The 14,043-nt window shown below is 40.9% G+C and overlaps 2 protein-coding genes across 3 annotated transcripts; one reads left to right on the forward strand and one right to left on the reverse strand.

Annotated features, from left to right (window-relative positions):
• The first annotated feature begins 70 nt into the window (after nucleotides 1-70).
• On the forward strand, nucleotides 71-10,327 carry ube2r2 (ubiquitin-conjugating enzyme E2R 2). 2 transcript variants are annotated; one of them, XM_069678076.1, is made up of 6 exons: nucleotides 71-129; nucleotides 1,001-1,190; nucleotides 3,462-3,548; nucleotides 4,155-4,252; nucleotides 4,947-5,081; nucleotides 5,167-10,327. In XM_069678076.1, the coding sequence occupies exons 1-6, from the start codon at nucleotides 71-73 to the stop codon at nucleotides 5,450-5,452; spliced, it is 855 nt and encodes a 284-aa protein (XP_069534177.1). In that variant the 3' UTR covers nucleotides 5,453-10,327. The 2 variants fall into 2 exon arrangements, with proteins under 2 accessions (XP_069534177.1, XP_069534176.1); XM_069678075.1 differs by lacking the exon at nucleotides 71-129 and adding an exon at nucleotides 135-649 and having other exon boundaries at nucleotides 995-1,190.
• A 2,069-nt stretch (nucleotides 10,328-12,396) lies between these two features.
• Nucleotides 12,397-14,043, reverse strand: nudt2 (nudix (nucleoside diphosphate linked moiety X)-type motif 2). Its single transcript, XM_069678781.1, has 3 exons — nucleotides 13,963-14,043; nucleotides 13,134-13,272; nucleotides 12,397-13,018 (listed from the first exon to the last, which is right to left on the reverse strand). The coding sequence occupies exons 2-3, from the start codon at nucleotides 13,255-13,257 to the stop codon at nucleotides 12,696-12,698; spliced, it is 447 nt and encodes a 148-aa protein (XP_069534882.1). The 5' UTR covers nucleotides 13,258-13,272; nucleotides 13,963-14,043; the 3' UTR covers nucleotides 12,397-12,695.

A 14,043-nucleotide genomic window follows, 5' to 3' on the forward strand; every position in this document is an offset into this window, starting at 1 on the left:
TTTTTCAACGTCGAGTGCGCGCACGTCACGTTCAGACCTGTACGTGCTTTACGTTCTTCAGACACGCGCAATGATAGCCGGAAGCACCGATGGGAGGAAAATAAAAATCGATGAAATCCACTGTAATTCGCGAGTGTAAACCTCTCACTTACTGTCCTTTTCGCGACCGTAGGCTCGAATGTAACATCCTTTTACACTGCCCCTGTGCCGGAGGGGACGGCAGAGAGCAGAAAAGCTGCTCAATTTGAACGAAGTTGCTCGGTAGGGGTTTAGCTGACGTGTGGAGAAGTTGAGACTGCCAGAGAGCAGATAAACAAACATAAACAAGCAGGGATCAGCTGAGCGCCTGTCCGAACCGAACCAGCAGCACGAAGAGATGTCAGGGAGGACGAGTTTCCTCTTTTGAGCCCAAGAATGATCCACAGGAGACCGTGACTGACACTGATACTAGCTCCATGTCAACTGTCAACACTGGCACACAAAGAATTTCGGAAACACAACACGAGGACCAGCCACAGGCTTTATCCACTGCTCCTGTCACTGTCTCTTTGACAAGACATAGCCAGGCTAGCATGGACAACCAATGAGTTTACCTTCCTGTTTTCAGCTGTAACGAAACGAATACACATAACAGTGCAAGGAGAGAGAGGTAAACACTTTTTATTAACTTTGCTTTTTCCCCATAGAGGGCCTGCGAACTAAAATACTGACCTATGCTAACTTGGCAGGCCACATATCCTGTTTGTGTTTTAATTTTTTATGCAGCTTTCAGGACTGTTATCTATTCGTTTTTTTCTGTTTTTTTTTTTTTGCCCAAGCTTGTTCCTGTAAGACTAATGTCAATACAAACAAAGCTAGCAGATGGAGGGTATTTGCTGCAGAGTTAACAGTAACCATGAAAATGTAAAATATATGTAATTCAAGTATCCTGACTGTGTCTTTAAGCCCATCACTTATACATTTATCCTACCTTTCACTAATCTGTGACCACTAGTGTCAGACGTGGGATCAACATGGCCCACCAGGCGACCCCTAGTTCCCAGAAGGCCCTGATGATGGAGCTGAAGTCCCTACAGGAGCAGCCGGTGGAGGGTTTCCGCATCACTCTGGTGGAGGAGTCTGACCTCTACAACTGGGAAGTGGCCATCTTTGGACCCCCAAACACCCTGTACGAGGGCGGCTACTTTAAGGTGGGACACAACTTTCTATTACTAAAGGGCAGAAAATTATGAACTTAGAAAAGTCATCGCATAACAGTGTTTGGATAAGGAGACATTCATGAAGCTAATTTATAGTCATTAGCAGATGATTTTATATATGTGTATACAGTGCAACTGTGGTCCTGGCCAAGTTTCCTCCCTAAGTAGGATATATAGGAGAGAGCTGCAAGTTGGAAAACAGCCAGGTAGTTCACTGACAGTGACACTGTTTAACCCAGAGTGTCAGAGCAAGTGAAATCTTATTATAATGTGTTTTAAAACTTTAATTCAACAATGACCTGTCTCACCTCTACTGTTGGAAGATTTTTGTCTATGTATTCAGGCAGCCGTTTATATTTCTATAATCTTCAGCCTTTCTCCCCTGTCCCTCCATTCTCCTCGTCCAGCCTTCTCCCCCTCTCTGTATGATGGTTGTGCTTCAGATGGCTATTTTTAGCCGTGAGACCGATATAAATGGCACCTCAGCACAGAGCAAGAGTAAGAGAGAAGGGCAAGATGGGACTAATCTTCCTTTCTTTCATGTTACTTATTAAGTGAAACGTGTAGAAAATCCAGTACAGTGAGATCCTGCATTCAAGTTGGGGCAATGCAGACAACGCTGTATCTTTCCAGGAATGCCAAAATAACACACAGCAGGCGTCGGCGTTGTCACTTGTGCGGCTGAACAACGCTGATTATGTTTTGCTTTGGTTTTACAGTGACAGGCTACACCTATTATCAAGTCAGGTCAGATCAGTTTTATCTATAAAGCCACATAAGTTTCTTTCAGGCAATTTTTTTCAATCTGCACAGCATATTATATTTCAGCCTCTAGCTACGCTGAGGTTGGATAAGAAAAACTCCACACACAGAAACAGATTGACAATGGTAGAGACGTCAGAGCACAAGAGGAAGCACACCGCTTTCAGGACAGACAGATTGATTTTGATTTAACATTTATTTACACTGTTATTCTCGTTAAGACACAGGATCTTATTCTCATCACAACTATAGCAAAACAACACAAAGTTAGAGACAGACAGGACATCAAAACACTGACAAAGTAGATTATAATATATCCTCAAAAAACAAGAAGTGCAAAAGTGGTAAATTGTTGTATGCAGCTTCAGTTTCTGCAATGCCTTAGAATAGATATCACAGAGCCTGCGGCACCTGTTTGCTTTGAGGAAAATACAGCTCACCTCTGAGCCACTGTGACACCCACGTAATTACTTAATAAATATATTTATAACACTGATTTGTTGAATCGGGTGTACCATACAAAGGAATGATCATCTATTATACTTAGTTAAAAGTATGATTGACCTCCAGTTAATTACGTTTTTTGTGCAAAACACTGACTAGTATGACTTTGTTTCTGCAGCTGAACCCTGCATGCTCATGTGGGGCAGTGGGTTAAAGAACATGCTATGTATTATCAAGCATATGGGATAAGATGTTTTGCTGTGCTACTAGTTTGATAAGTGATAAATATTGTAAAGTGAAACCAGTGTGTCATGACATCTGTGTATGTAATGTCCCAAGGCTGCACCACACTAGTAGCTGGCTGTGGAGTATTGATAGTCCTATCTGAGTGGTAGCAGGTCAGCGAGAGCCAGGGTGGTGTAACATACACCCAAGCCTTTCACCTAGATTATTGCGCAATAGGTTTGGAAAAAAAAAAGCCAGAGGCACCAACTGATATGTCACCTAATGTGCAGCCCTAATAGGTTTCATGAGAGAGAGTAACTGCCTCACTGTGTGCTCAGTTTGATGTCTTTTAAATGTGGCTCTTCCGAAACAAAGGGTACAGAAAGTTACTTTGTGGCTGAATACTTGGTGATAGTCAACTTGCGGTCAGACTTGAACAGCCAACATATTAGTGTTATATCACTCCAGTGTGTACATATCAAGTTAATCCTTATCAGGAACTATCTCAAAGCTATTTTGTTCACTTCCTGAATCGTAAAGTTTACTTCAAACCAGCTTGCGTTTCCTTGAGACACCTGCTACATGCTGCTGTTTCATGTAGTTTCACTTAAGCTTTGTTGAATGAAGCATGAACGAAGAAGAGAAAGGATGTCTTGAAAGACTACAAACGTATCCGATCCCCTCCATTTTATATAAAGTGTATTTTTTTCACAATCCACACCCACTTTTAAAGATGCTACATCAACCTCCCCAACATCATTTCAATTCTCCCGGGGGTCTCTCCACCTTCAGGCCCCAAGACAAATGTGTTGACTGTCTTTGTTCTCACAGGCTCACATCAAGTTCCCAGTTGACTACCCATACTCCCCGCCAACCTTCCGCTTCCTCACCAAGATGTGGCACCCCAACATTTACGAGGTAAAACACTTTGTGTTTGTCTTTAATATACTAAAGCAATATCACACTCGAGCTGAATATCAACACGGCTGTGCTGATATATACATCACAACCTCAAGTGCGATATTGCTTTTATACAACAGTTACACAAGCGGCAAATAGTAGCAAACAGTTATAATCAACAACAGATTAGTTTTTGCTTCACAAACTCAACTAGTTCCTCAACTTAACCGAAACTGGACTGTTGTTGCCAAGCAACCCAAACATTCTCCTGCACTCTGTGTGAGATCAGCTTTTTAATCATGTTCATTTATGTATGTTTTAATTTATCATCAACCAGTGACATAAGAGTGCTGTGTGATTCAGAGGTAGCAGCTTGTTTAATGTAAACATACACGGTCTGCTGTAATGTTAATTAACAGTATTCAGAACACCTGGCTGAGGAGGAGTGATACACAGAGTGAAAAGTCCCAGTGATGTTGTGCTCTGTATCACCACTCATGGAATGCCTCTTATCCAATCAAATTACTCGGTCTAAACTAACTGTTGTTTAAATTAATATATTTTATAAGTAAGTTTCATATCTTCATGACAGATATAATGAAGGATACTTTGTTCTCTTTCCAGAATGGAGATGTGTGTATCTCCATCCTGCATCCTCCTGTTGATGACCCTCAGAGTGGGGAGCTGCCCTCTGAAAGATGGAACCCCACACAGAATGTCAGGTAATGTCTGCCACACAGCCTTTGATCTATTCCCTAACATACACATGCTCCCTTTTTAGAACATTTCTGCTATTTACAATCATTGTGGTAAATCTGTCAAGCAGCAGTTTGTAAGTACAATATTACACATTTAAAAGGTTATGATGCACCGTATCGCCTATTAAATTGGAGTTCTTGTATATAGAATAAAGGACAACAAAGCTAAGGGTGTGAGGTGTTCTGCCCCTTCTCAATTCGCTTACTGTCCCATATAAAAAAATAATCTTAAAAAAAGCAACAATAGAAATCTGACAGTAGAGCAGAGGACCTGCCAAGAAAAAGATATGTAATGTACATACACCATAAGGTTTCAGCATTCCTTTGTTCTGGGTGAAATCTGAAGAACAAAACATTGCTGCAGGGCAGCTTTCCGAATTTCTTTTAAATTCAACATATCAGCAAATCTGCTGTTGTCGAGGACTAGATGTAAAGTGCTGAGGCTGTTTGAAAACCTGTGCAGATTGCGTGCTGCATGTAATTGAACCACAAGGGGAAAGAGGTGAGTAAACGCCTCCGTCTAGGCTGGGATGAAGCTTACCACAGTTTCAGAAGAGCCTGCATGGAACTTTTCTTTCATACAATGGCAGGATCTGATATTGGAGTGTCCTCATTTTCTGCCTGCCTGTCTGTTTGTGTGCTGTTCCTTCACCATCAGGACTATCCTGCTCAGTGTGATCTCGCTGCTCAATGAGCCCAACACCTTCTCCCCGGCCAACGTGGATGCGTCTGTCATGTTTCGCAAATGGAGGGACAGCAAAGGCAAGGACAAGGAGTATGCCGAGATAATCAGGTATTAAGACAAACTTAAGATTCGCTTACAGCACAGAACTACAATGAGTCTACTTAGAAGTAACTAACGCTGATTTTGCCCACAGGAAGCAGGTCCTGTCAACAGCAGCGGAGGCTGAGCGCGATGGCGTCAAGGTGCCGACCACACTGGCAGAGTACTGCGTCCAGACCAGGGTCCCCTCTCAGGACAGCAGTTCGGACCTTCTCTACGACGATCTGTACGACGATGACATGGAGGAGGAGGACGAGGAGGATGACGAGAGCGAGATGGAGTCTGTAGGTGAGGCCGGGGGGATCAGCGCCACGGAGGATGGCGGGACGTCCACCAGACGTTATGACAACCAGGACGACTCTGGCAATGAAGACTCATGATGATCTGGATGATAACTCCTCCCTGCCAACTCCCCCACCAACACCCTCTTTTCTTTATGTGTTTTGTTACAATTTTCAGTGTGTGTGTGTGTGTGTGTGTGTGTGTGTGTGTGTGTGTGTGTGTACAGTGGGGTCAAAGGTCTACTGCCAAAAAACTTTTCATCATTTATGAAACTAATACAAATAAATGGCAAAATAGTATGGAAGTTCTCAGATGCTATTGAATAAGTTGGTTGGTTTCTGTTTTCACTGAACGTTAGAATTTGGTGTTTGCACCGTTTGCCTTAATTCCAGCTTGCACTCTGTCCGGTATCAGATGTTTGCAGCGTTTCAGAGGAGTTAAATTATTCCAGCACTGTTTGAGAGTTTCGAGAGCACCCCCGAATCTTACTGGGTGTTGCGTTATGTTTCACACTTTTAAATCATCCCATTGAGGAGTTTAAGGATCTGCGTACACCTCTTTAGACTACAAATGACGATGGTATCACTCTGTGGTCAGTGTGTGATTAATCATGTTCAAGTTACTGGCTCCAGACGAGACAAACATCCCCACACTTGAACATTTCCATCATTAGTTCAGATCTAGTTATTATAACCCTTTGTCTTACTCCTCCATGCAACCACCTCCACACACACACAGTACTTTAAGTTGTTTGGTTGAAAGTCCTGAGCAATGAAATTTCAGTATTGATTAACCAAGTTTGTCAACTGCTATATCGCAGCAGCTGTTTCCCGGATTCAACCTCTTAATCCAAGTCCTTTATTCATTTTTAGACATTATTAATCGTAATGGTAACATTCTTATATTAATATTTTACTGCATTATACACATAGCGAGACAAAAATGCCAGTATTCCAGTTACTTACAGGCATTATCCAAAGATAAAATTTCACTGTAAATTTGAAATACAGTCCTCTTAACTTGAACGCCTTCTTCAAAGTAAAAGAAGTGTCTTAGTTTTAATAAATGATGAAAACAAACTGTCCTCGTGGTGGTCTCTCGGACTCCACTGTAGCTGGCCTGCCCTTCGCCTGGCTGGTCTGTGTCAGATTGTATGGTTTTGGCTCCATCCACCACGTCTTTACTTGTTGCTGTTTTTTTGTACCTCTTTGGTTTAGTTGGTTGACATTCAGTCCTCCCTGACTTTCCCTTGTATCTCCTGGGGCTGCTCAGACAGTCTGGCTAACGGACATGTTGCTGTCTGGCTCATTAAATGGCCGATGAGCTGGACAGCTTGTGTCCTCTGTCCCTCTCACGCCTGTCTGCTCAACTTTGATGCAATCAACTTAAAACTTGCAAACGCAGGCTCTGCGGGGACTTCAGTCGTGTCCATCGTAACTGCTCCCTCATGATCCCAACGTCATTTTGTTGGGGGTGAACAAGGTTATGACCTTTTCTCAAGTCGCCTCCTACACCTCTCTCTGCCTCTTAAACCTCAGGGCCTCAAAAGACTTTCACTGAGAGAGAAAAACCGGACACAAACTGCTCCTCACCTCCACCTCCTTTTCTTACGTTCTGCGTCACTGGATGGGTCTCGAGGGCAGAGAGTGAACTGTAAGTCTCCAATCCCACCGCCAGCGTGTGAACACATGACTGAGTGTTGCTGTTGGTCCTGATTTGGGTCCTTTAAGTTGTTTTCTCACTGATAGGCTAGAGTCAAAATTTGAAAAGCTCAAATGCACCTGTAGGGACTTTCTCCTGAAGATGATGCTCACATTATGTTGCGATAGATGTGAAAATGTTACATTTTTGCGCCGTGACTCCAGCTTACGCTTAAAGGCAACTTAGGGAGGTTTGGACATTGTTACAGTGCTACACCACATCCTGAGTCTGTTAATCTTCATGCAGCCTTGCTACACATATGAATTCGAATGAATATGACACTGATTGGCAGTTGTTTTTTGTGTGGGTGTGTTTGTGTGCGTGTATTTACATTTACTTTTCATCAATCGACTACAATGTCAGGGTTTTCTCGTTCCTGTCTCTTTGGAACCGGTGCAGACTTCAGTCACACGAGTGAGTTAGCCCAGGTGACCTTTTGGACTTTGTCCAGTTGAGAAAACATTCAGTGTGTTTGCACTGTGTTCCAGGGATGTTTTTGAGGCCTGAATGGGCCGTGGCTTTGAATGAAACAGAAAACACCCTCTGAGTATTAAACCTTTGAACACACTGGAGGGCAAAATGTGACTGATATTGCTTGTGAGGCATCAAGTGTGGACACATTTTGAGCTGTGTTTTATGGTTCTGGGTTTGAATCTGTTGCCCTTTTCGACACAACAGAGCGCTGCACAAACTTTTTATTCAAATGGATGGATTTTATGCCAAGGAAACTTAAGTGAGGCGCCACGACCGTTCATTTTAAAGACTATGGAGCATTGGATGCATGTAGTGAATTTGAATTGTTTGAACAAACTCTTCAAGAGATACCTTTTGGATTTTAATGTGAAGCCAAAGGAGTGAAACATTTCCTCCTGGCCCTGTGTGTGGAGGCCGACAGTGACTGGATTCTGTCAAGGACGGGGAGGGGAAATCCACTCTTGCACCGGATCTGTAACAGATTTGATAACGAGGCACACGCGGAGGAAGATAGATGCCAGAGATTATGAACTTTTCTTGATGTGGTCTCCATTTTTAGCCCATCCCTCATCATAAAGAGACAAAGTGAAATCCTTCTATTGAAATGTACCAGTGTCATGTATGTCTGATGATGGACTAGATTGATATATTGGGTAATACAATTATTTGCTTTGTGGGGTAGAGTATGATGAGAAGAATGATACAGCTCTAATGTCTGATCCTTAAATATAAGACCATGGCAAGCAGCTAGTTAGTAAAGCTTTGCACAAATAGTGGAAATAATTTAAACAACTAGCATGTACTAGCATCTCTTTAGCTTGCTAATTAACACCATTATGTATATTCTGTCTGTTTAATTTATCCAAAAGCCGGGTGTAAAAAAGACTGTCATTTTAAGGGATTACAACTATTTGTTCTACTTGGCTAACGTTTGTGCAATCGGATGGGGCCAAGCTAGCTGATTCCCCCCTATGTCCAGTCTTTATCCTTAGCTAAGCTAACCAGTTGCTGGGTGTGACCACATATTTAACAGCTAGATGCTGGAGTTGTAAAAATCTTCTCATCTAACTCTAACGTTCCACAAAATGTCAAACTGGTTCTTTTAATATGAAGATAGCTGGTTAGCTTAGCATAGAACAGAGAAAAGAGGGACAGAGAAAACAACTAGCCTGCCTCGAGTTCAAGTGACAACATTTGTTGACCTACACCTTTAAACCTCAAAATTAACATATTTTGAGATTTAAAGATGTTTTGTTTAATAAATTGAGTATTAATAATTGTGAAAAATATGGATTGGTCAGAGCAGAAGCAATCTCGGATCCCATCGGCTATAGTCTGATGACGATATAGCTTCTGGGGACAACGGTGAACATGCCGGGCGTGTAGCCAGTGGTTCGTGATAAACGATTTCCAGTCCAGACTTCCTTTTCCGCGTGCTGCCTTGATTACAGAAAAAGAAAGCTATTTTCTTGTCATTTACTTTTATTAACGAGTCTTGCCTTTGGCCAAATTTCAACATCATGATGCAGATTTGTAAAGTAAAATGAAGCTTTGTCAGGTCCGTCGTCAAGAGGAGAAGAAAACTACTTAAAAATGCTCGTTTGTTGAACGGAGGACGCATCGATCATTCCTGATGCATTCGGGGAAGTCGGGAAATGTGAACGCTGAACAACTTTCGTGACACCGCGTCAAGGGAATTTATCTCAAGTTGAATTTTAGATCTAGAACAGATTGTTAGCTGTTAGCATGCAGATGTCTGTTTATAGAGATAAATAGGAAGCTAAATCGTCATCAGATGACCGCTGATGGAAGTCTGGATGTCATTACGGCGCATTATGTTCTGCCTGCTTTTTGCTCTTCACACAGACAGTTTTTCCTTAATACACCGCGGCCTGCTGATACGTGATTGGTCAATATTACTTGGACTACAAGTGTAGTACAAACGGAAACCAGAACACTTGCCATCCCTAAAATCCATGTTCCTGCGAAAAGCGAAATTATGCCAGAAGTTATGTGTTTGACTTATTTCTTGGCTGGAAGCAATGACTCCTGAAGTCTACCTTTGGACAAAGTCAAGCTAATTGTTTCCCTTTGTTTTCAGTCTTTGTGCTAAACTAAGCTAACCAGCTGTCCACATAAGCTTCATGTTTAACCGACACATGAGAGTGGCAACCATTTTCTGCAGCTATCTCTCAACATTAGAAAGTAAAAAATGTGTCCCCAAAAAGTTGAAAGATTTCTTTTGTCCCCGAATCAGAAATTTAGAAATTGTAATCAGCTTTATTGTTTTTGTTAGAGCAAAGTGTTGGCGTAGTGTAGCCCCTATAATAGCAATTCAATGATCAGTTTAGAGTTCTTCAATCTTAAAATTCTCCTTTTTATACTGAAGTGTTTGCCTTGTTTTTATAATAAGGACAGAAGGAGAATTCCAAAAGGCCACAGATAAAATGACTCACCTAAAAGTCTACAATCTGAAGTTTTGGGATGTTATTCCTAACAAACTATACACAGAGGAGACTGAATGAAATTATTGAGTTTATTTAATCTGTGTACGTGTGTGCACAAGAGTGTTTTTTGAAGTGTGGACTGCCACATGGTCGCACACTTAATGGACTGACCTGCGTGTCCACAATGCTCCCACAACGTGTCCACACCTATTGATGTTAATGCTGTTCTTGTTGGTTTCTTCATTGATTTTATGTCTTTTTTTTGCCCTCATCATTTTGCGTTTGTGAGGATGCAGATGTCACTCATAAAGATTTTATTGTAAAAAAAAAAAAATAAATGAATAAAACATTGTTGGGTTTGTTTGCAATGTAGCTTTGATATCTGTTGCTAAGCCCACTTGTCATGGAGAACAGACAAAAACAGTGAGCTAGTTTTTGGAGTAAAATTAGGAGCGATTTGCAAATGGAGACATACCATTATTGTGGTTAAGTTGGAAAATCTTTCAAAATAAAACAATGTCACGAAAGGCTGCTTAAGATTTTTACCTCATTTTGCCATTGAAGACTGGTCACTGCTACCTACATAGATTTAAGTATGTTATCTTAAAAATGTAATAGGGGTATCTTTACCAATAGCTTGCCTATACACCAATACTGAATTGGAATAACATAAACTACGCACATATGGTAAAAATTACATTTAAAAATCTTAGAAATAGAGAAATCTGTTGATGGTGTAGCATTGTTCTATGAAAGCCATGTTGCTGCTCAATGCTTGTTATACAATGTTTTAATGCTTTGAACATCACAAACCAAACTCTGTTCTCTGTAGTATTGAGGTGCAATCAGAAACTGCAAATCTGAAAACCTCACATCCTGAGCAAATGAAACCAAACTATCAAAATACTACAAGTACAGTACTAAGGGAGTGCTTTTTTAAAATGTGTTTGGTGAACTGGCCCTTTAAGAAGTTTATTTTGACATTGACAGTGAGATTATTCCATACCTTAAAATGTATTGGTACTGAGATGCAGACTAAATGTGGAATTATAAAGAGTACTGTGATTTCAATTCAGAAAAATCTGTTATCTTTTATCATTTAGTGAAGAGCTTTTATGCTCTGCCAGGCATGAAATTAATAAGATGGTTCAATGACATCCCACTCGACTAAAAGCACTAATTCTGCTTTTGCTGCACGCAGTGTGACTTTATGATATACTGTGTGTACCTAATGAAAATAGAAAGACACAGGTTACACTCCGCACTGTGTGTCCTTTAAATACCCAGAACAAAAATGGACGTTAACTTAAGTGAGTGCTTCCAAAGTGGAAAGAATACATTTGTTTATTTAATGATACTTATTCATCTCTTCAGCGGAGGACATTAATGTCATCCTGCTGCAGCATGACGATGAGAGCAGAACATGTTCCTGCATAAAGTACAATGTAATAGTACCAGTGACCAGGGTCATTTTAAGTCCTACAGGAATTTAAAATATTTGCTTGTGAACTGCTTGTCACTTTCAGCTTTTTAAGTTTTAGATTAATAAAGAATCACATAATTTGAAAATAATGTTAGATTGTAGATTAGTTGATTGGTTAAAAAAAGCCAGATTGGATCCTGTTTTTTTAAGAATATAAACAGTATCCATGCTGACTGTACATAAACACTGCAAAACCATTTCATCTAAAAGTTAGGATGGGTTTCCAACGCTGAGGGCGTTTAACTAACCCCTCTTCTATCAAGGACAGGCACTGCAAAGAGCGAATAGACATGGTATAGATTTTTGAAAATGGTTTCATTACAAGCTACATAAAATATAGTTTAGCATATTATGCCTGAAAACTATTTATGGCATTTATGATAATGTTTACAATCACCCAGAATCACTGCATTCTGAGCTCTTTAATGCAATGATTCTTGGTCTCTCTTAAATTTTATGAACACAGTTCCTAACATAATAAAATATCTCCATTACTGGCTCTGAATGTCCTGACAGAAACTAATTTGCAAAAGTGAAAGTTGTAACTCATTTTTATTTGGTTGAGAGCTGGAAAAAAGCCTGAGAACGGATACTTCGACAGTTTGCTATATTTTATAATCTATGAATGAGCGCCTATGTTGAGAAAGTATTGAGTTTGTCGCCACCTTGTGGCAGCATCTACTGCCTACAACTTTTTTATCCAGTTACCAGTTGTCCACTTTTATATGCAAGAGTTCCCCTCATTTTTATTGTTTACATTTTAAAATAAGATTTTAGATTTATCAAGGTACACAAGACTTGTTACATTTATTCAGAATACATTTGATTCCAGCTGCCGACACATGGAAACAGTGTTTAAACTATCCCCTTCTTCAGGTTTACACTGACTGTTCCACCTGTGTTCACTGGGGCACTAGTGACATGAGTGACATTTTGTTTATTTACATTAAAAACATTTAATATTTAATATCATTACATATAATTTAGCTAATTTAAGGACATGGGCAATCATGTTTTGGGGGGGAAACTACTCAGATTTACCTCATACAGTACAGTGAAGACAAAGTATTTAAAGAGATTCAACAGTATTTAAATCTGACTGAGACAGGATTCTCGAACAATATGCATTGCAGACACATTGTCACATAGGGTGCTTTTGCAAACTAAGGTGTGAGGGTCTCAAATGTTATTTTCCTTCTTTAATCACACAGTCTACACAGTCTACACTCTAGTTCATCACTGTTTGTCCTGTGGAGCCTCCAGGTGTCTGTGTGCTGCTCTCAGTGTGTCCTGCAGGTCTTTGTACCGAGCCAGAGTGCACGCCTCCTCCAGGGGGGCCCAGCGATAGTCCTGGTGTTCGTCAGACAGAATCACCGCTGTCTCAGGGTCCCTTAGCTCGGCCAGCCAGTACAACACCTCTTTGGGTCTGCCTCGCACCTCGTAGCGCAACTCCTGCACAAAGTTGTCAACAACCCGCAGGTGCTCCGCTCCCAGCCCCGCCTCCTCCTTGGTCTCTCTCAGAGCTGTGGTGAGGTCATCCTCACCTGGGTCCACATGACCTGTTGGTGAAGAATTTAGTTGTAAGTGTCACAAAAAATATTCAAAGCAATATGACGAGTACCTCATAAGTTCTCAACTTCATGATAAATGTGCTGTTGTTGGTCTTGTAAACACCTTTGGGTGGGGTCCAGTGGTGTTCCCCATAAGAGGTCTGCAAGAGGAGGTACTCGATGTTGTCTGGTGGTGGGACACAACTGGCCAGACGAAACACTATGAAGCCACAAGCACGCAGCGCCATCTCCCCTGTCAACAACTGCACACACAAACACATTCTGCATTATGTTGTTCTCCAGGACTCAACAACCCTGGATCCAAAAGTAAAGTTACACGAAAAAGTAATCACAGTAAATATAAAGCTTTTTTTTCAGTAGTTTTTTATTACTACTTTTTCACCACTTGGTTTCCACATGAAGGGTACATGTAGGACAGGGTTCTACATGTTTACAAATAACAGCAGGACAGTTATATGTTTATTAAATAGGTAAAGGCCATGTTCAGGCAGACATAGATGATACCATTCCTTAAATGTTAAGTGAATATGCGTGTGTGTTTAGCTACAAACAAAAATTAACAGTTAAGTGGGTAACATTTAAAGATAAGTGTAACTATACAAAGTCAACCAGTCCAATCAGTCCAGCAGTTTACTTTTGACTTGATTTAGCCTGAGAGGCAAATATTAACAGTTATAAAACAGGACTGGTATAAACACACACACAAACGTATATTATGACTGCCACAGCTGCACACTGCAACTTGTGCGGATTCTGTGACTGTAAATGCAGACCCGTGTAAAACCCTGCTGCAAAAGTAGCATTATTAACCAGAGCAGAGAAACCTGCTAATGTTGTGGCATGTTAGCAACCTCACATCTCTGCTTGTACTTACGGATTAAAAGAAGTAGCAACATATTGATTCAATCTTTAAAATAATGTCGGAAACTTACGGTCTATGACAAGATTAGGCGTATTTTGTTTCCCACCAGCAGTGAGCACAGCAGTGCACGCGGTGCACTAGCAAATGAGTC

This window comes from Semicossyphus pulcher, unplaced genomic scaffold (genome assembly GCF_022749685.1).
Source record: "Semicossyphus pulcher isolate SPU_LCO1_2020_fin unplaced genomic scaffold, fSemPul1.0.p SCAF_3, whole genome shotgun sequence".
Classification (NCBI taxonomy): Eukaryota; Metazoa; Chordata; class Actinopteri; order Labriformes; family Labridae; genus Semicossyphus; species Semicossyphus pulcher.